Raw genomic sequence first — 20,661 nt, forward strand, 5'->3', positions numbered from 1 at the left:
ACCGCCATCGAACCATGCTGACACCTCCGACCCCCTCGTATCCATCAAATCGATTACTGTCATCGATCAAGAGTCTATCCCCGACCCTCCTAAAGACTCAATCGTGACTCCACCAATTCCTGAAGAGCCTATCACTCCTTTGCTATCCAAACCCAAGATTGATGTCAAAGATTTTGAAATCATCCGAGTTCTGGGCAAAGGTTGCGCTGGAAAGGTTTTGATGGCCAGGTATCGATCGCCGCACGGTAGTAGTGCTAAGAAACAGCGCGTATATGCAATGAAGAGCATTCGTAAAAACCATGTCTTGGCTCATCGAGAGCTTCAACATACATTGACTGAACAAGGTGTCCTGAAACGTGTCGCCAATGAACCTGGTAGTAATCCATTCATCGTGAGACTATGGTGGAGTTTCCATGTATGTTATATTTCTGCGCCCTACTCAGTTCCACGTTCTAACCATATCACTTCGTAATGTGACATTTGTAGGATAAAGACCATTTATTCTTAGTCATGGATTTTCATCCAGGTGGTGACCTGGCCACTCAACTTGCTAGATGGGGACGCCTGGGACGAGATCGTGCACGATTTTATGCAGCTGAGATCACCGAAGGCGTGACTGCATTGCATCGATCAGGGGTGATCTATCGCGACTTGAAGCCGGAGAACATCTTGATTGCATTCGATGGTCACATCGTCCTGACTGATTTCGGTCTCAGTAAACAGTTTGCCCCTGCGACCGCTGATGTGCCTTCTGAAGAGCGAACCATGACATTTTGTGGAACAGCGGAGTATCTGGCACCGGAAGTCTTGTTGGGAGAGCCTTATAGTTATGAGGTTGATTGGTGGTCATTTGGCACGATGCTGTGAGTCTTGATCCTCTCTGGTCCCTATATACCACCTTTTGTCAGCTGCTGATCCTGTTTCAATATGACTAAGGTACGAGATGCTTACGGGTCTCACACCCTTTTGGTCTGAAGACCATGCCACGATGTATCGGCGAGTCTTGCATGATGAATTGACTTTTGTCGAAGATTCAAGCCGAGTCATGGATCATGACACAAAGACCTTGTTACGAGGGGTGAGTATCGAACTCGATTTTCTCACTCGTGCTGGCGCGTTCTCACCTTATTTTCCATTTACAGCTATTACAGCGTAATCCAGCGGTGCGAATGACAGGGGCTAGGATCAAAAAGCATCCCTATTTCGGCATGATCGATTGGGACCAGTAAGTCCATATTCGAAAGCAACTCAACTCATCAAGGCAATTGACAGGTCTTTTCTATCATCCAGTGTCCGCCACAAGCGTTACATCCCCCCTTATGTCCCTGCAGTCAATCCTAACGATGCGACTGACACTCAAAACTTTGATGAAACGTTTCTCGCTATGGAGCCCACTCATGTGCAAGATGAGGACCCGGCCACACCGTCTGCTGCAGATGGCGACGACAAACAGCCCGATTCTCAGGATCAAGCTACCTCTGATGAGGAGACACCTGGCAAGATAGAACCAGAGAAGGCGGTGGACGAAGATGGAAATGACGTATTTGATGGTTACAGTTTCATTGCACCTCGAACCGATAAGGATTCCATCATCGAAGAGGAGAACGAAGGTGACACTAATGATACTGGATTGACGAGCCAATCAAATGATCAGTTGTGTGAAAGTGCGAAGACCCCTACTTCAATTGCTTCTGATGAGCACTACTCTAGCTCATCAACTCGTCCAACAAGCAACGAGAGAGAAGCATCTGATAACACTGGCAAAACGACCTTGGAACTTGGAGTGACTGATGGAAGCACACCTGCCATGTCTTCGAAGAAGAAGCAGGATGATACCGCGGATGAAGATTGGGATGTGGTCGATACTCCTGAGGCTGGTCTGACAGATTTGAATGGCGGGCGAAGGAGGGGAAAGCGAGCCAATAATACTCTCTTTGCGTCAGTTCCGTTTCATTCTTATAAAAAAAGAGCGGCAATTCTTCGAATATTCCGCAAACGGAGTAGATGAGTGAATCTACGTGCAAAATGTTCTTTTCTTCTGATCTGTACCTCTTTCTTTTTCTTTTGTTGGTGACATTGGTATTCAATCTGTGCCTTTGATTGTATCCTTTGTGACTTTCCTCATGTTCTCTCTTTGGCACATCAATCCGATCGGACTTTGAATCACTCAGTCGGGGCGTGGTTGACAAGTACAAGCTACGGATGAAGAAATTCAACGACCCTTCGACATCAGCCAACATCACCTCACCTTCTCAGCCCTCTTTGATCAGGCACTCTAGCTCTTCAATCCACCAGTCACACCAGGATCCCACTGACTCCGACAATGCGGCAACCCCTCAAACTAAACCTCAAAGCCGTCGCCGCTTCGGTATGAAACGACAAACTTCCGATCGCCAACGGACACTTCCCCCCATAGGTGGTGGATTGCTGGAGTCGATGAGTCGACCGAATTTCCTTTCCAAAGGTCGAAGTATGAGTAATACTGCAGAGCATGCCCGGACGGCACAAACTGAGAACTCGGGCAGGAGGCGGTTAAACCTCAATGGTTTCTTATCATCATATCATTTAGGTAGCAGCAGCCACAAACCAGCAGGCGCAAACACTATGTCAGAATCTAGGACAGCCAGTGTATTGAGTCGGTCGACAAGCGTCAACAAGCGTGGGGAGACTTCAACTCTCACATCCCGACCACCATCCAGTAATAACAATAGCTTGGGTAGTGCGTCTAACAATCGGTGGACTCGATATTGACGCACGTTACATGTCACCTCTATCTATTTGTGACTTTTTCACTGGCGTACACCAATCGTTCACCATCTGGAAGAACTTTTCTTCGTCTCATCATCGACATCAAATTGCTATTTGAAGATTTGAAAGCCCTTTTTATTTTGATGTCGTTCATTTATTCCTTTCACCACTTCGTTTGTACCTCATGAATAGTTAGGTACTCTCTTTCTTATGAATCCTCCTCTCATCAATATCAATAAACATTATTCTCGTTTAGTCTTTTCATAATTTTCTACTTATACCTTGTGAAGAGATAATACATCTTCCTCAAGGAGTTGACTCATTTACACAGGGTTCTTTGTTTTCTTCTCTCTTTTGCTCTTCCTTCTTTTGGAGACCGTTTCTTTTCATAAATGTTCCTTACTCGTTTCTCAATCTTCTCATTTGCTTATCTGAACTTTCATTTTGTCCTCCTTTCCTTCCCTCTCGTTTACACTTTATCAAGATCCTTAATTGTATTTCTTGAATACACTGTGTTCTGAATTAACTGTTTTTTATTATTGCATGTTTTCTTTTTTTTTAAATTTGTTTGAGGTTTTTACTTATGGGTTTTGCAAGAATTGTGTTTTTGAAAGTAAAATGTCGGTGCTATAGCTTGAATCATAATACCTGCTCCGAAACCCTTTGTGTAATCCCTGTTAGTATATTGGCTAGAATGACTGCCTTTCAGACCGTGGGCAAAAGCCCGTTGCAACATGGGTTCACTGGGAATTATCTTGTGTCACTTTTACAAAAGTTGGGTCATGTCACAGGAGTGTCAAATTTCAAAGTGTATGGTGTCACTTTTAAAGAAGTAACATCAAACTCAACTGAAGTGATACCATGTCACTCTCATTATACATTTTCAAAATAGATGGCTCTTGTGACATGGCCTCACTATTCCAAAGCCATTTCCCACTCAAATCATTCAATCTTCCATGTACTTCCATCTGTTAAAAATGGTCAATCATATGTTAGTGTCAATAAAGAAGAACAGTTTTTAGAGCATGATCCAATTACTTGATTATGTTCTCTATGTCTAGTAATTCAATCAAACATATTTAATTCAAATCATGAAACATTATCCAATTTTTTGATTTCTTCCTCAATCAAAACCATGAATAATCTTTAATGATTTGATTCATAAACTTCAAATTTAAAATTATGACTATTTGTTGTTCTCATTTCAATTCAGCAGGTTCTAGTGCTTGTTTCCATGCTTCTGGCTTGATTGGATTATTGATATGGGATGTTTAATTTTTTCGGGTTCAAACCTTCAGACTCCTTTTATTAATTGAATTTGGGTTGGTGAGGGTTGTTAAGCTTGAGCTTTCATGGATGAAAATTTGGACAGGTGAAAAAATGAGTGGTGAGTATGCGTGTGGCAAAGCTGGTACTCTATGGGTTGCTGAAGGTCTGGCACTTGGAGCTACAAGCCCTGTGTGCAGCAGATGAGAACCAGTCTGTCTGGCTACAAGGATATGGAAAATACATGTATGTTGATACATGGGTCTGTAATAACCTCAGAATTCTCACAGACAGTCAGGAATCCCAATTATCCCACAAGAACCTTGATGCTGCAACTTGTGACAAGAAACAACACTGACTTGGGGATGCAACCAATACTGCAACTGCTATGCACTGAACAAGATTTCAGCCTGTTTTAGGTGCAGAGCAGAAATCTCAACACAATGTCATGAGCAAAAGACCGTTTGGCACAGCTTAAGCACTATGTTAAAGATGCCAAAAAATGGCTCTGAGGTCCTCTTGTAAATTGCCTAAGACCACCTCAAATCCCCCACAAAAATTTAAAGTATGTTTTATGCAAAAAGTAACATAAATAGAATTTCACCAATTTCTACATACAGTGAGTGAGGCATAGGATGTAAACAAATTCACAGAGATTTTAATCTTGGAGTTCACACACCAAAAATTACAAGTTGGAATTCCCAACTGACCACAAGTCCCAATTCGGCGCCCTGGAGAGATGCTTGCAACTTATCAGCCCATTTTGGTGTGCAAGCAGGGACCCAAGAAGACTCACTTGGGTAAATGGACTATACAGTGTATTATCTTCTGTATCTGGGACACTACACTATTTCTGAGGATAGCAAAGTCTCCAGAAGTTTGAAATGAACCACTTCACTTTTTGAACAAAACTCAAAAACTTCTCATAGTTCTTGAGCATGGTGAGAGTGAGATATAGAACATCTGAATGGAGAGATTGGAAGGGGATATTCACATCCAGATGGAATGGGCATGGGGGTTTATTGATACAAAGTGGGAGTTTTTGGGGCTTGAAAACCTTCCAGCCAAACTCTATATTTGAGCCCTTGCTGGCTCACCAAGCCTGGCAGATAAGTCTTAAGTACCTCTGCATGAACCTGAGCTTGTGACGCAAAAGTGTCTGACTACAGAGGGAATTGGTTAAGTTAGTTGTAAGCCCCTCTTCAAGGGTGTGACAAACACACTTAATGGCTTGTAGGGACTGAGTTAAGCTTAGGTCATCACAAGATTCAGAGTGAGAGTGAGAACTCCAGTGATTGGATTGTAACAGCAAGTCTTTACTCAACATTAAGGGTACTCAAGATTTGAGAAGTGGGCTTCCAAAGTGTCAAGAAGTGACATCCAGAAGTTTCTTGGACATGCTCAAGAAACTTCTCACCATGTCCATGTGGTGTTTGCCTGTCAATGAGCGCACCCAAGTTACCTTTGTGCCTCAAAGGCAGTCCGTGTGCGCTTGTTGTTGGGCAACTGCCACAAGGACACAGTGTTTGGAGCTTCTGGAGCCAAGAACCTCTGAACTCCACTCATATGTGCGTTTAAGCAGTGACCACACAACCAGAGTTTTTTTAGAGGATGACTCTCTTCAGAACACTAACATGTTATAACCAAATGATGGGATCCATCTTATTTTTGATTCTTTCCTACCACAAACATAACACTCTTGATATGATTTGACATCCGCTTCAATTCATTTGATTGATCAATACAATCTGAAGTCAATCTTGATATCATTGTTAAAGACCACTTTTGACCTGCAAAAGACCAAAAAAAAATGTGTTTGTTGTGTTGTAGTTTCTTTCTGTTCAAAGCTTATAATCAAAGTCTAATGAAAATGGCAAGGTCACTTGAATCCGATTGCAAATGAAGATGAAAAGATGTGAAGGGAGCTTTTCTGGAAATTGTGCCCAGATGAGTACCACCACGTGATATGGGGCTCTCAAAGCTACCCAGAAAGCTCCAGAAGTGTCACTCAAGAAACTTCTGGAGCCACTTCTGGGTGTCACTTCTTGACACTTCTGGAGGCCACTTCTCCAGTCTTGAGTACTTCCTATGAGGTTTTTGTTTTGTGACAAGATATGTTTAACTGAGTTGCCCCCATGAGCGCAATCAGCTCGCTCAATATAATACAAAGACAGTATAATACAATGGCAGATACAAGGGTGAAATCACCATTTTAATATTGAAGGGCTACGTACCTGGAAACCCCGCGCAACAATTTATCTCGCCAGACTTTGATGTAAGCAAAAAGGAAAAAATCAAAAAATGACGATCAACACAACCCATGGACAAGACACGCTTTCAAGGCTCGGTCTATTCAAATCACGCTTTCCGATTGTGAGCGATGGTTCCAAAGCCTCGGGTTAAAGTTCGTTCAAAGGTTTGATAACACTTGGAGAGTCTATATTGAACTCGGTCTTCGTCTATCCTCGTCTTTGCTGAATCTTCTCATGATGTTGGAATGCGGAAAGGGCAAGCACTTTTCATATACTCCACAAGCTGCAGGGGATGTGGATGGGTGAATCGTCGTGGACAAAGCACAATGTGCATAGATTTTTTTCGACTGTAAACCTAACCCTAAAGCCGTGATTGGCAGTTGGCAGGACCTGCGATACATGGCTCCCGGCCGTAAACCTAAGTAGGCCGTTGAGTGTAACCCTAGGTTGGCTTCCCAGTATCGGTCCGGTGGGCGCTCTATTACTCTCGATTCGCATACGCTAACACTCCTCAAGGCAAATCTCGTCAAGATGGTTCAACGAGTCACTCTCCGCACACGAAAGTCCTACAACACGGCCTCCAACCTACACCGGATCATCAAAACCCCCGGTCAGTCGTCTGTTGCTCTGTGAATCTTGCCGATCCCCTGCTGTCCTCAAGACCTCAAGCGCGTCACAGGATTTGGATCCATTGGAACCATCGCCAAAGCCCTTTTTCAAAATTCTGACGACTCCTGCCTTCTTTCACTCACAAAATCAATTCACAGGAGGGAAATTGAGGCAATTACGTATCCACAAGCAAGCCACCGCCCCCAAATGTGGTGATTGCCATATCGCTTTACCCGGTGTAAGACCTTGATTATATCTTATATTTCGACTACTTTCATTGGGTTCACATTGAAGTCACACCAGGCAGTTAATGACGATATCCTTGGACGTTTTTCTTCTCCATTGATCCCTCATGTAGATCCCTGCTCTTAGGCCCATTCGATACGCCCACATCTCCAAGCGACGCAAGACCGTCCAGCGACCATACGGTGGTTCCCGATGTGGAAACTGTGTCCGTGACAGGTGAGGCCCACCGGAGATGGCTGAAGATTAGCTTAGTGTTCAAGGCGCTGATTTATGACTTGTCTTCACAGAATTGTCCGTGCTTTTTTGGTTGAGGAGGCAAAGATTGTGAAGAAAGTTCTAAAGAGTCAAGAAGCTGCTTCAAAAAGCAAGAAATGATGATGCAATGTTGTTCACTGTTCCACCGCTTCTCCGAGAATCTCTCACCATGCCGATCAACCGTCGTTCTGGCTTTAATAGCTGAAGCTTGTCAACACTCAATCTAGCTTGTGTAATTTTCGCGAACTATGCCCTCGTTATGCCGCTCAGTCATGAAGCATGTAAAAGTGCCCCAGTACCACAATTTATTCACCGTCAAGGAGACTATTTATCTTTGCACCGTGAAGTGGCGCAAGGTGGCAGAATTGATGCTGCTGACGTATTCATTGGGCTATCTCTTGACTTACTCCAAAAGTATGCTTCGAAGCTTTCCAATGAACCCTCCCTGTACCTCCTTCAGCTCTGTTAAGGCCGGTAGAAGTTGAAATTCAGATACTCGTCGAACTTGACTGAAACTAGCGTGAATTTTGAAGTAGCTGAGAGCATGCCCCATTGATCACTGTCGTATCAAGCGACGAGGTTGCTGGCTTGATGTTTCGCCTCAGCTCAACTCAATCTGCATCCTGCCATCCAACAACTTATCATCCTACAAGGAGCCATGCGAAGCATTAGCTGCGCCACTGTCTCTTGTCCTATGGGCTCTTGTCCTTTTCTGATCTGAACATCAATTATTCAGCATGAACAGGCATTTTATTTTGTGGGACATTCCATTGACTTGGCCATCAATTCCTGCTTGTCCTCAAATACTCCTTGCTTTCGAGAATCGCCCTTTGGTGCAAAATCTCGAATTGCGCTTTTTGATCACTGCTCCCATCACATGTGCATGGATGTCGGTCACCACGGCCTCGGGCTCCGTCATACCCGACATTCGGGCCTCGACCATGTCCTGGGTCGGCCCAGGTGATTCCCATCCCGCCGGTCTTTTAGATCTTTTATCTCCGGGATTGGTGCATTCGATAATCAAGAATCAACTCTTCATACCGGTCACCGGCTATTAAATTTCTCAAAGCATTTTGTGACTCAGAAGCTTCCAGGTCGAGATAGCCAGACACCCGTATTATATCTCTCAGGCCGCAGAAACCGCTATCCCCAGGCCACCACCGAGACTGACCATGGCACTTGTCGTCATCTCGGGCTTTCCTTGTGCTGGCAAGACCACGCGTGCTATCGAGATCAAGGAAATGCTCGAGTCAAGATTACAAGAGGACGATTCTACAACGATAAAGGATGTTGTCATTGTTAACGACGAGCTTCTTGGAGTCCATCGTTCAAGTTACAATGGTGGGTCAATACCGTCCGCTGGAGCTGTGATCGACCGACGTTGAATACATCTAATACATCTGACGGGAATGTCTAAGATAGTAAATCGGAGAAGGTCGCACGTGGGCACCTTTTATCTCACACTATTCGCCATTTGAGCAAGGGTCGCATAGTGTTGTGTGATGGTATGAACTACATCAAAGTGCGTTTGCAGTCCCACACTGGGCGCTCAGTATGGACCAACTCGTCTGAAACCTCACTTCAGCCGTTTGGGGACGCTCAGGACAGCCTACCGATTCAATGATTTATATTCCAGGGCTTCCGCTATCAATTGTATTGTGCCGCGAGGGAAGCTGGTGTACGAAACTGCACGGTGCGGAATTGATTCTCATCCTCCTAGCAGATGTGAAAGTTTTTGTAGGTTAAATGCTGACACTTTGTGATAGTAGGTTCATGTAGCTGCCGTCCCGTCGGACTGCATCTCTCGAAACGCCAACTTATCTGACGAGGCTCAGTATGAAGAGCAAACGATTGGAAATTTGATTTCTCGCTTTGAAGAACCAAACGGCAGCACGCGCTGGGACAGTCCTTTGGTAGTTTTTCCGTGGTGTGACTCACTTTTGGCATCACATGACGGGAGTGCTGACGGACTAGCTGGCAATCTGGAAGGCTTGCGTGTGATTGACGAATGCCAGGCGCCGTCGGATGAGATTTCCCCAGCGGCCCGTCAACCGAAACTTCATGCAACGAAAACCGAGAGCGCAGGTACCCAGCTTCTTCTTATTTTACCTTTCATAATGTACTGAGTCACTGATGGTTAGAATTGGTCTTGATGAACTCTATCTGTCGTGTGGTGATATCACAAGATACCGTTACAATGAAGTCATGGTCTAGTATCGGAAATGATATCTGGATAGCTGTCACGCGCGGGGATTTGAAACCAGCAACTGCAGCAGTCAAGGCGGTTCGTCAAGTCATCAGGTGTTGATTTATGAGATCTCTTGACAAACTGTTACTTTTGATTTAATAGGCCACTCGGACGTCAACAAACTTCCTCCATCTTTTAGAATCAACCACATCAAGCCTCATTTCAGAACTCCTCACAAATCTTCAACAATCCCCTAATCCTTATGGGACAATCACATTCCCATTCCAGATACCACAATCTTCACGGACCAAACTGGTGTCCATCAAAATCCCTATGGGCAAAACTGTCAACTTGGGCACTCTACAACGACTCAGACGTCAGTATACGACCTTACAGAAACAAGCCAATTTTGCTGGCCGAGGCAATAAGGATGGTGAAGTTGAGGAGATGATCGATGGGTTTGTGCTATATCTACAAGGTACACTGTAGTGATTTGAGTTGCATGCTACATTGATTGAAATTCAAGTCTCTAGAAGGACTTGAAAAAGGCGATTGCGAGCATCATCATTTCTTCTATTGTCACGGTAAACAAAGCAAGGCGTATGTTGTTGTATCAAGAGTACGCCTTAGTAAAAACTTGTTCATCCCACCACCCAGATAGTCCATTATAAACTGAATAATGGGCGCAGCTTGATTCCTAGCCTATACAGAATTGTGGTGAATGTCATTGCATATTTGTTGCGTTCCTGACTTGGTTCCCTTTGTGAGGCCATGAGGTATTGGACTCTCAATCAAGCCGTACCGGCACTCCGTTGCCAGCGGCAAGTGGAAACACATTTCATTATTTTTGCAGTTTGACTTGAGATGAGTCTGAAAGCTCGCGTTCTTTAGTATATCTACCACGAATGAAGTGTCATAACATCAAATGGGCTTGCCTGCAAAATCTGAATTGTGATGAATTGGAGTTCTGATTTTGTGTACATGTACCCGGGTGTGCATTGAGATCGGGTATCGAATAGTGAATCGGACCAGGATCAGATGGTATCCGGCTTGTGCAGAACTTCCACATCGCAGCTTTATCTGAAACCGTTGAGCCGATCAGCTGTGACGGCACACATAACGGTAAAGAAAGCATTTCATCATCAGATTCGATTTATGATACTCAACTGATTGACTTTTCAAAACAGTTCATCATGATCTCACTTCTCCTGATCACCATCGCACTCCTCAAACTCGTCTCTGCGGACAATATCCTGGTGGTGATAGAGGATTCCTTCAAACAAAATGATTATAGTCGATTCTGGTCTTCAATTCAATGTAAGTGCTTCTCGATTTCTTTTGTTCAGAAATTCCATCAGCCTTCATTGATGATAAAATTTTCTTTCATTAGCCCGGGGTCATCAACTTTCCTTCCGTGCGGCAAAAGAATCATCTCCTCAACTGTACGAGCATGATCAAATCTCATTCCAGCATCTCATCATCTTCGCGCCTACGACCAAGTGTGAATTTGTTCATTCTTTTTTCACGTAAAGGCACCGATCGCTGACTCGTCCTGGAGCGCTCACATTTTACCATTAGCTTTTGCCGAAGACCTTTCACCACAAAGGCTTGTTCAGTTCTTAGAAGACGGTGGTAATATTCTTGTGGGCGCTTCAAGCAATTTATCCGAGTTCTGGCGTGATTTCGGCAGAGAGTTCGATATTGATTTCGATCATAAAGCTAGCGCTGTTTTCGATCACTTTTCTCATATCGGACAGGATTCAGCGACTGTTGTGACTAGTCTTGAGCGAGGTCCATTGATAGACGATCAAGTGATCATTCCTCAATCAACTCGATCATCCTCTGCTTCTAATGTGATCTTTCGTGGTATCGGGCACTCAGTTGGAAAGAACCCGCTGTTGATCAGCGTTCTACGTGCCAGTCCTGTTGCTTACAGTGCTGATGCTGAGCTCAAGGATCCAGCAGACACAGATCCTTTCATCACAGGAGAGGAGATTGGGTTGATCACTGGATTTCAAACTCACAAACAATCGAGAATATTGTTCGTAGGAAGTGTCGAATTTTTCTCTAACACATTTGGCGAGACAGAAATTCAGGCGCCTGACGGTAAAAAGTAAGCTATGCATTCGAATCTGTCGTTATGCATTCCTCTTCACTCCATGGATTTTTCCACCACAACCACATCGTCAGCATATTTAACCTGGATGCTCGTGAACCCCTCTGGCACCCGCCATGTTCATGAATAGCTGGAATACTACTAACAATACCCACGTGCTCAAGCATGAACTGACGCGTATCACTTTTGTCTTAATTTAATCAGATCACAAGCCGCCAATTCCAAAGTGAGCGCTGAATTAGCAGCATGGGTTTTCCAGAACTCTGCCGTACTTCGTATCCTCTCATCAACGCACCGAAAAGTCAATGGTGTAGAAAAACCTGAGAGATACTGCATCAACGACCAGATTGTGGGTTTTCGTATTTTCATTGTTTACTCGCTTGTCTGTCACGTGTGACTGATCTACTTTTTACTCTGAATGGCGGTCACATCTTGTATACAGGAGTATAAAGTAGATGTTCAAGCTTTGAACAACGGTGAATGGGGCCCATACTCTGTGACCGACATGCAACTGGACTTTACGATGCTCGATCCTCACCTTCGCATGTCACTCAAGCCGACCAATTCGCGACATGGCAATTATACCACCTATTCTTCTGTTTTCCGTGCACCTGACAGGCATGGAGTCTTTACCTTCCGAGTCGATTATCGTCGAAGGAACGGCATGTCACATCTCAAAGATACTCTTCAAGTCATGGTCACACCTCCTGATCATGATCAACATCCCCGTTTTCTTTCTGATGCTTACCCTTACTATGTTGGAAGTTTGAATGTTTTGGTCGGATTTGTATTGTTTAGTGCAGTCTGGTTGAAGCACGTCCCTGGAGGCAGTAAGAAGGCGCAATAAAAACTTCAAAAGAAAGTGCTTTATCTCTGTCGGAGACATGACTGCTTTGTTTTTGGCCTAGGGTGTGCCTGCTCTAACATGTGACAGCTGTCTGGCGACATAAGTAAAGCCACGATTAAGCCTGTCTGGGGACCTGGATAACACCCCCGCAAACATCAAGCTCATTGCAATCTCGCATTCAATTTGAACGCATTATTATCGTCTCTCATCTAATCTCTCCAAGAAGGCCTTCATACATAACTTCATGACAGTACCGAGTGACCTACATCACAAAATAAAGGGCACGGAAAAGCCCAGTGGTAGTTTCGAAGTGATCATGTCCATATTAGCTCATAATGCTCAAATTATGGTCTGCAAACATTGAGGTAAACTGAAACAGAGTTGAAAAAAGGACTGCAGCAATGCTGTGATCATGATCAGTGGTCAAAGATATCATTACTCTGCCCTACCACCTAGTTACTAACTTTTCAAGAATGACAAAAACTCGTGATCTTTTTCATGATTATTCCCACAACATTGAACGGAATAAGCCTGTTATCAGCACCATAAACACCACCTAATGAGTCCCCTCCTAGTGCCCGGGCAAAAAAACGCTACCAACCCCGGAAATCCCTCCGTGCCTCCGGGGTTTAGGGGTTTCCGTGGTTTGTTGATCACTCAATGCAAGTATGTCGTAATAAGATGTGGCATGGATGTCGATAGTCAAGGCTTGTTTGCGCTATAAAAAAAGTGAAGTATCACCCAGTCAAAAACAACGATTCAGACAAGTTTGATGAGCGATATTGGTTGCGGAAGTCCTTGAAGACTTTGAAGATTTTGTTCTATAGATATATCCGGTTTGTGTTGGTCGTATTGCCGAGATTGAGTCAAGTTGAAATGATATAAGAAGTGAAGTTTAAGCTGATGAGCAAACTAATCGAAATGCAAACTGACCAATGGAAATCAGAGTGTGAATGTTGTTGTATCCAAGCAGAAGTAGCATCGAATTGGTAAGGAGATGTTGAAGTTTAATTTTTGAGTGAGCTGATTACCAAATCGAGTCTGTAGTGGTGCTCGCTCACAGTGACGGTGACTGTCAGTGATGAGCGTGGATGGATTAGTATTTGAATTCTAACTGATTACCATATCAATCAAATCAAATCAAATCACTTCAATCATCATTATCATATCACTTCAACATCTCAATCAATCATGAACACTTATCCTTCTTTATCTTTACAAGAAAGGCGTCAAAATCTAACAGCTCTCAATGCATTTCGTGAATTGATTGAGAAACTTAATCAAGCTACTCCTGATCTCGAACCATCCTTTCGAAGGTCTTGGATTAGAATCATCATCTTAGATCTCGCTGCTCAAGGTTCTGGTAGAACTGATTGGTCTTTTGAAAGTTAGTCATCCTTTGTTTCTCTTGAAAAGATTCATTGAATACTAACTCACCATTCTCTATAGCCATTCACCATGCACTTGTCACACTGAAACTCTTGGGTCGTTCTCCTGTCGCCACCGATGACCTTGCTTCTCATCTATCCCTCTTCACTCGCTATGCCAATTTACTTCCATTGCTTTCCCCTCAATCCGATGAGCCATCAAGTTCGACCAATCAAAGTCCACCTCCTTTCGATCCCACCATTGCCGAAGAATCACTTCGGATCTTAGCCAACACACTCTTCCTTCATCCCTTGGCTCGTGGTTCTCCCGATCTTTCACCGGCCTTGAGCTCACTTGTTGACTTGGCTCTCGCCAACACTCTTCAATCTCTCTCAAACGATGACTCTCCAACACATCCTTCCTATTCAACCACCAACGTCTTTCTCGCTTCTCGTACCTTGTTTCTCATCACTGCTGTTCCGTCAGCTTTGTCAATCGAGCTCATCGAGAGTACCGCTCTCGTTGTTAATCTCATCCATGCACTCAAGCTCGAGACACAAATTCGGATCTATGGAGACTCGATCAAACAGACTCAGAATACTGAAGCTCAACGTATCCCGACTGACGTGATGATCGAGTACCTAAAATTCATTTTCAACCTCATGGTTCAGTACCCCAAGTCAATCAAACAGTTTGGTCGACCAGCCGCTCCAAATCTGTCCAACTCTCCCTTCCTCGCCTCCAATTCAACCTTTAATCCGAATATATTTGGCGCCAGCTCTTCGGATCCAAAGTTGAACAAGTCGCCTTCTTCCCTCTCGCCTGGTGCCATTCATACCAAATCCCCAAGCCCTGATCTGGGTGGTGCTCGAAGGCAGACCATCAAACAACGCTTTGTCAATCAGATGAACCTTAAGAAAATGAGTCGCAAGCCTAAGACTACTCAAGGTAAAGAATTGGAGTTGGGTAGCAACCAGACTTTGGGCTTGAACTCACAGGAACAAAGGAGTGATATCAGTAGCTTGAGTAGCAGTTCCTGGCTGAGCTTGTCCTTTGAAGATGATGCTGTGTTCTGGAGTGAATCGGAGAACAAAGTATTCGCTGGGTAAGTCTCTATTACTTTGTTCAAACGATTTGATATTATGACACGGCTCTGATTTTTTTGTGACAAAACCACATTAGTCTACTTCCCTATTTGATTCAGTTATTCTTATACGAACCACTCACAAATCCGCCTAACCTCTGCCCTCCTCTCTCTTCTTATATTCATACCTTTCTCAATTTTCCAACTTGTCCTTCGTTTTACTTCACACATTACAAACATGATTTTCAATCGGAGCAGACGATCCCGCCTTTGATAACCAAGCTGCTGGATGTTGTCGATTCGGTGACCAAGTTTTATTGTCCTGATAACCCTGATGCTTCATCAGTGAAACAGCGATGTGACCAACACAACATGGACCTTGATGTTCAGCTTACTCAAGTCATGGTCCTCCTGGTCAACCTCCTCTCACCCACCAAGAATCCCCAAGCATTTACCGGCTTGACTACGGATATTCGAAAAGCCATCCAAGAAAAGTTAATTCCCACCACTATCGATCGTAGCACCGGTTTGAATAAGCAATCCAACTTGATAGGGCGATTGTTGCGTTTGATGAACTCAATCAACTTCAACTCGCTTAAAGTCACCTGTGGCGGGTTTTTGTACGCTTTGTTCAACGAAGATGGTTTGTCATATCTATTTTTCTACGCCTAGCTGAACCCGATCAACGTACTCATGTTTTTTTCACGATCACAGCTGAACATCTCGTCAGTAAAGTCGGTTATGGTCCTGTTGCCGGTTTCTTGATGTCGATTGGAAAGCCAGGCGTGTCTTCGAGTAGTGAACATCAACCTCCAACAGATGTGAATCCTATCACTGGAGCGTTTTATCCTCCAGAGGTCGAAGGATCACCTGAAGACGAGATGTCTGAGCAAGAACGTGAGAAGGAGGCTGATCGGCTCTGCGACTTGTTTGACCGATTAAATCGAAATGGAGTCATCAAAGTAGAAGATCCAAGACGAAAAGCTGTTGAAACAGGTCGTTTCACTGTCATTGAAGATACTGTTAATAAAGAATTGGAATTGGAGGAGGAGAAGGAAGAACAGTTGGCATTGAAAGAATTGGAAAGTTATAAACAAAGGCTTAAGTCACAAACTGCAAATTCGAATGAAAACTCAAACCCTTAATCTCGTTCTTGTAAGTTATGGGTTTTATTCATTAGCAGTGTCCAGGGTTTTCAAATTGATGGCTTCTCGCTCTCATTCAGTCACTTCACCAGACGGTTTGTCATCTGTGCCTGCATTCAATGCGGCCTTTGGTAGAATGAAATTATTCGCTTGTATCACCCTCAATTAGGATCATGTATCTCAAGTTTGTAGTATCCTTTGAATCGTTTAGATCAAGCTTTCAGAAGTGTATATTTGAAGGATATTTGAAGGTGTAATAACAATCCAGCATCCACACTTGCCGTTTTCGATAATAGTTGCGAATAAATGTAATGATGTCTAATTCAGTATCTGTTGAGAAACCCATTACTAAACTAGCAACTTTGAGAAAAGCATCTGCCGTAGGCTGACTGTGAAGGACCTCTAAGAGCACCAGCAATTGTTGCCGTGAAAATTGGACTTAATGTGAGTTACAATATGTGTCTTATAAAACATGAGCTGATATAAGACCACGAAAGCTGCTGAGAACTATTTCATGCTTATATGTTATGTTTAGCAATCAAAATTGATTTTCATGGCGGATATGTTAGCTTAACACAAGCCCCACTGCGCCGCCGTGTCTGCGCGCTCACAGAGGGGCTTAGGACTACACCAGGGCTAAACTTCCTCGGCCTCGGATGGTTCTGGAAACGTGTCCAGGAATTTTGTTGCAAGAACCAAGACAAAGCGGTTCCGGTAACAAAATCAGGAGAACCATTTGACAATCAGTCGTTTTCACTGGTTTTTGTGGGTTCAAAACGACCAAAAATCATAGTCAAAGATGGTATGAAGGTTGGTCAAGACCCCAAGTGCAACCATCTGGTTGTGATGTGATGTGTTTGACCTCGTCAGTCTTTGCTCGGCTGAGCTGTCAATCAATAAGTCCAGCACTCTTGCATACAGCTTGCTTTTCAGTGACTGCTATGTGATGGCAGTGTTTTTGTTTTGTAAAACCTGGACACCTTCTGGACAGGACCCTGGAAAGCGCCTATGGAGGTTAGTGACCTAGATTCCAACTGTTTTTGTCAGTAACCTACTTTTTCCCAATTTCTTTAAAAAAACGGCTGTGGTGGTCACAGAGGGTCCCAAGATGGTGTTTTGGGGCTCAACAATCAAAAGGAATCAATTTCTGAACACACAATGACAGAATAACATGATTACAAAAAGGCTAGACATGGCTAGACATGATCGGGAAGAAACAAGAAGCACTAGAAAAGTATAATGAGTGTGATTTAGAGCTCAGGGCAACGGTGGCTCGGCTAAGCTAAGTTAGCGCTTAGCGGCGCCTTACCTTAGCGATTTTTTTGCGCTAAGCTAGGCGAAAAACCTTAGCGCGCGCCAGCTAAGCTAAGGGGCCTATGAATTTCCATTAGCGGGCCAGCGCTAAGCTAATTAGCTTAGCCTATGTGCCGCTAAGCTAAGGCCTTCAGCAAGGCCAAAGCCGCTAACTTAGCGGCTTTAGCTGGGTAGCCCAAGGAGACAGCCCTGCTGTGGCTGGGTCAACCCGGGTGTTGGGCATTGTTTTTGGCCCGATACCTGGTCTGTTAGGTCTTTTATACATACTGTATACACATACCGTATACATCTTGGCCTTCCCACGAGTCAACCTCCAATCACAACCTCCTTCCACCACCGATCCCAACTCTCTCCAACTCATCTTCATCAACCAATCATGGACGATGAACCCGGCAAAACAACTACCCATACTCAAGAGGTCACTCCAACTCCACAACAACAACCTACAGACAACAATGCAAACACAGGTGGGAACGAAGAAGAGTCTTCTAGTGTCCTCCCTCAAAGAACGAGTCGCATCATCACCCCTAGAAGAGCCCCGAATATGATCATTCCATCATCTGATTCACGTTGATCCGCCGCTCTATCAATTCAAGCTCAGCCTTCACCTCCAAAACGGAAACATGTTGTATTAGATGATAGTGAGACTGAAAGCCAGAATGTTACTGAGAAGAAGAGTTTACGAAAGAAAAAACCAACACGCAAGAAGACTAAAGCCGCCAATGTCACCAAGGTTAGATGATGATTCATCATAGTCTTGAAAGGGATAATCAAAACTGATGCATTTCATTTTGGCAGCCCGGTGCAATGGATCGTGCTGCTCTTGGCCAGAATTCTGATAGCGAGATTGAACAAATCAAATCAACCCGAACTAACAAGTAAAAGAAGGACACCAATGGTCATGACGATGTGCTCGATTATTATTCTGAAGCATATCGTACAAAGGAAGAGGTGAGTTGTATTCTATTTATCTTTTCAACAATAATCCAACCCAGTTCTGATCAAGTTATATTACAGGAATCAAAGGACCCGACTTGTAAACCCCTGAATCACACTTGTCTTTGGTGTGGAAAGGTGGATATCCGTGTCAGCAGTAGCAATCCTCGAGCAAACCTCAAGGTCCATCGAGATGGAAATCCTTAAGCCAAAAAGGGAATGTCTTCGTGCCCTGGACGAGACCGGGCTATTGCAGCTGGCGCCAATCTTCCACCAACAGGAGCTGAAGTTAAAGCGGTTGCAAAGACAAAAACTCAATCAACACTCACATCCTTCGGCATCAAGCAGTCAAAAGCCCAATACGACATCAGCATAATGAACAGGTTACTTTGTCTTTGGCTTGTTTAGCAAGCATTACCTTGGAACCAGATTGAAGACCCGGCTTTACGTGCTGCCTTTGATTATGCGCGGCCTGGGGTTTGCATATACACTGCACCAAATTGCAAATTTACCGTGGAGTTTAGAAAATTGAGTAGACATAGAAAATTATAGAGAAGCTGGCAAGGGTCAGAAAAATATGAAAAAATAATGGGAGGGCCCTTTGATGCATTCCGATTGTCTGGCATATTTTTTCATATTTTTAAAACCACAATGCATATAATACTACACAAAATATAATATCCTCTGGGCAGAAAATATAAAAACCAACAAACAGTGATATTGAGCAGTCTTGGAGAGAGACAAAAATACACAAAAATATGCATATTGTGCCTATGGCTGAGACCTTGGATTTGAGTATTTTTTTGTATTTTTAGTGTGAGAATTGTTGATTGTACTAACAAAAAACCTCCAAGTTTCTCAGATTACAACCTGTAACACGGATTGGAATTTGGTCAAGGGGTGACAAGGGGATATCTGGAATTCTATATCCCTCCAATACCCGAACCGCATCGCACTATATGGCAATTGCGGAGCGATGTCGTAGCGTTTTTTGGGTGCGCCATGGGTTCCGCAATACATGGTGGAGATTCCGCACCGCACACCAGGGCTGGCCTTTCCCATAGCGGAGCATTCGCTGCGCAACCGGGACCAGGAGGTCTTTCTCCGCTATATAGCGGAGAAAACCAGTGGGGTACAGGGTATCACGCCAGACCACGCCACATCTACAACTAGGCGCAAAACAACTAGACTTTTTCTTTTACAGAACACGATCACAATCAAACTCAAAAGATAATTATTCGATTGCAGACACCAGGACTTGAAAGAAACACTTGACTAACTCCCTTCTTCAAAAGGGACCAAAACCTCAACTCGGACACTTTAATCAAAAAAACTCAAAACACTCCACTCCTGATCCAACGATCAGATGAACACAATGATAATACTGAAATAACCCAAAAAAATCCACTCAATTGACGGACACACACAAAACTAACCACCTCTTTTCTTTCATCTCCAATCTCGATCTCACAAATTTCGCATTTTACTTCGATCGGAGTTTGTTCAATCATGGTAAGTTGTCTCTCTCCTCTCCTCCTGATCTGTTAATCACTAACTGTATCTCTTCCACTTACTCTCCACTATCTCATAGCTTTACTCGTTCAGATTTTGATTGTAGGGTACTTTATCATTATCTAAGTAAGTTTCTGATCGATCTTTTGTTTGTCTGTTCTTCTTACTGACTCATTTGATTCATATCAATGTTATCTTCTTTGATTTTAATGCCTCTCTTTGTTTTTAGGTACTGTTAGGTCTGACCGATCACGATCAATCACGAGTTCATCTTCTTCTTGAGATTCATCTTCTTGATAAAGTGTAATTTCGATCATGGCATTTGAATTTTATGTAGAGAAGATGACAAAGAAAAAAAGGACAAATGATATATTCCATCCTTTTGTGAAGTTCAAATATTTGATTTTAACATTTATTGTTTTGTTTCCTCTTATAGTTCCTTTTTGTTATGTTTATCTTTTGTTTTGTTTTTCTTTTTGAAATACCTTCAACCCATAGCGCCTTCTCATATAGCGCGCTATATAGCGCAAAAATAGCGGTACGTACCGCTTCGACATTGTGAGAATTTTTTTTTTGTCTAAATAGTGCAGCCGGAGCGATCGGGCTCATAGCGCAGGCTGCGCATCACTATGGAAAACGGTGAAATTCCATAGCGTGTTGTAGCGGTTCGGGTGTTGATCCCTCATATCTTTTGCAATTCTGGGTCAAAACACTTGATAGTTGGCTGATTCGGAAGCCATGAAATGCATTTGAATGTTATGTTAATGCATCAATC

General features: G+C 43.6%; 6 protein-coding genes across 6 annotated transcripts; all 6 read left to right on the forward strand.

Annotated features, from left to right (window-relative positions):
• Positions 1–136: 136 nt before the first annotated feature.
• Positions 137–1,381, forward strand: MELLADRAFT_39745 (uncharacterized protein; the record flags this gene model as incomplete). Its single annotated transcript, XM_007416305.1, has 5 exons — positions 137–415; positions 487–863; positions 937–1,078; positions 1,143–1,225; positions 1,291–1,381. Coding segments are annotated over 5 exons (972 nt in total), but the record flags the coding sequence as incomplete, so codon positions are not given.
• Positions 1,382–6,797: 5,416 nt separating this feature from the next.
• On the forward strand, positions 6,798–7,694 carry MELLADRAFT_50435 (uncharacterized protein; the record flags this gene model as incomplete). The annotated part of the gene is made up of 4 exons (XM_007416306.1): positions 6,798–6,876; positions 7,034–7,113; positions 7,234–7,337; positions 7,409–7,694. The coding sequence occupies 4 exons, from the start codon at positions 6,798–6,800 to the stop codon at positions 7,494–7,496; spliced, it is 351 nt and encodes a 116-aa protein (XP_007416368.1).
• A 730-nt stretch (positions 7,695–8,424) lies between these two features.
• On the forward strand, positions 8,425–10,101 carry MELLADRAFT_73203 (uncharacterized protein; the record flags this gene model as incomplete). The annotated part of the gene is made up of 5 exons (XM_007416307.1): positions 8,425–8,717; positions 8,795–8,898; positions 9,013–9,069; positions 9,146–9,660; positions 9,727–10,101. The coding sequence occupies 4 exons, from the start codon at positions 8,549–8,551 to the stop codon at positions 9,500–9,502; spliced, it is 687 nt and encodes a 228-aa protein (XP_007416369.1).
• Positions 10,102–10,690: 589 nt separating this feature from the next.
• MELLADRAFT_50439 (uncharacterized protein) lies at positions 10,691–12,900 on the forward strand (the record flags this gene model as incomplete). The annotated part of the gene is made up of 5 exons (XM_007416308.1): positions 10,691–10,881; positions 10,955–11,065; positions 11,143–11,677; positions 11,885–12,029; positions 12,123–12,900. 5 exons carry the CDS (start codon positions 10,758–10,760, stop codon positions 12,525–12,527), a joined length of 1,320 nt encoding a protein of 439 aa, XP_007416370.1.
• Positions 12,901–13,718: 818 nt separating this feature from the next.
• MELLADRAFT_93346 (uncharacterized protein) lies at positions 13,719–15,515 on the forward strand (the record flags this gene model as incomplete). Its single annotated transcript, XM_007416309.1, has 4 exons — positions 13,719–13,914; positions 13,977–15,000; positions 15,078–15,393; positions 15,501–15,515. The coding sequence occupies 4 exons, from the start codon at positions 13,719–13,721 to the stop codon at positions 15,513–15,515; spliced, it is 1,551 nt and encodes a 516-aa protein (XP_007416371.1).
• MELLADRAFT_73205 (uncharacterized protein) lies at positions 15,510–16,460 on the forward strand (the record flags this gene model as incomplete). Its single annotated transcript, XM_007416310.1, has 3 exons — positions 15,510–15,622; positions 15,694–16,134; positions 16,205–16,460. The coding sequence occupies 2 exons, from the start codon at positions 15,550–15,552 to the stop codon at positions 16,122–16,124; spliced, it is 504 nt and encodes a 167-aa protein (XP_007416372.1).
• Between the last annotated feature and the right edge of the window lie 4,201 nt (positions 16,461–20,661).

Source organism: Melampsora larici-populina (genome assembly GCF_000204055.1).
Source record: "Melampsora larici-populina 98AG31 unplaced genomic scaffold MELLAscaffold_59, whole genome shotgun sequence".
In the NCBI taxonomy this organism is placed as follows: domain Eukaryota; kingdom Fungi; phylum Basidiomycota; class Pucciniomycetes; order Pucciniales; family Melampsoraceae; genus Melampsora; species Melampsora laricis-populina.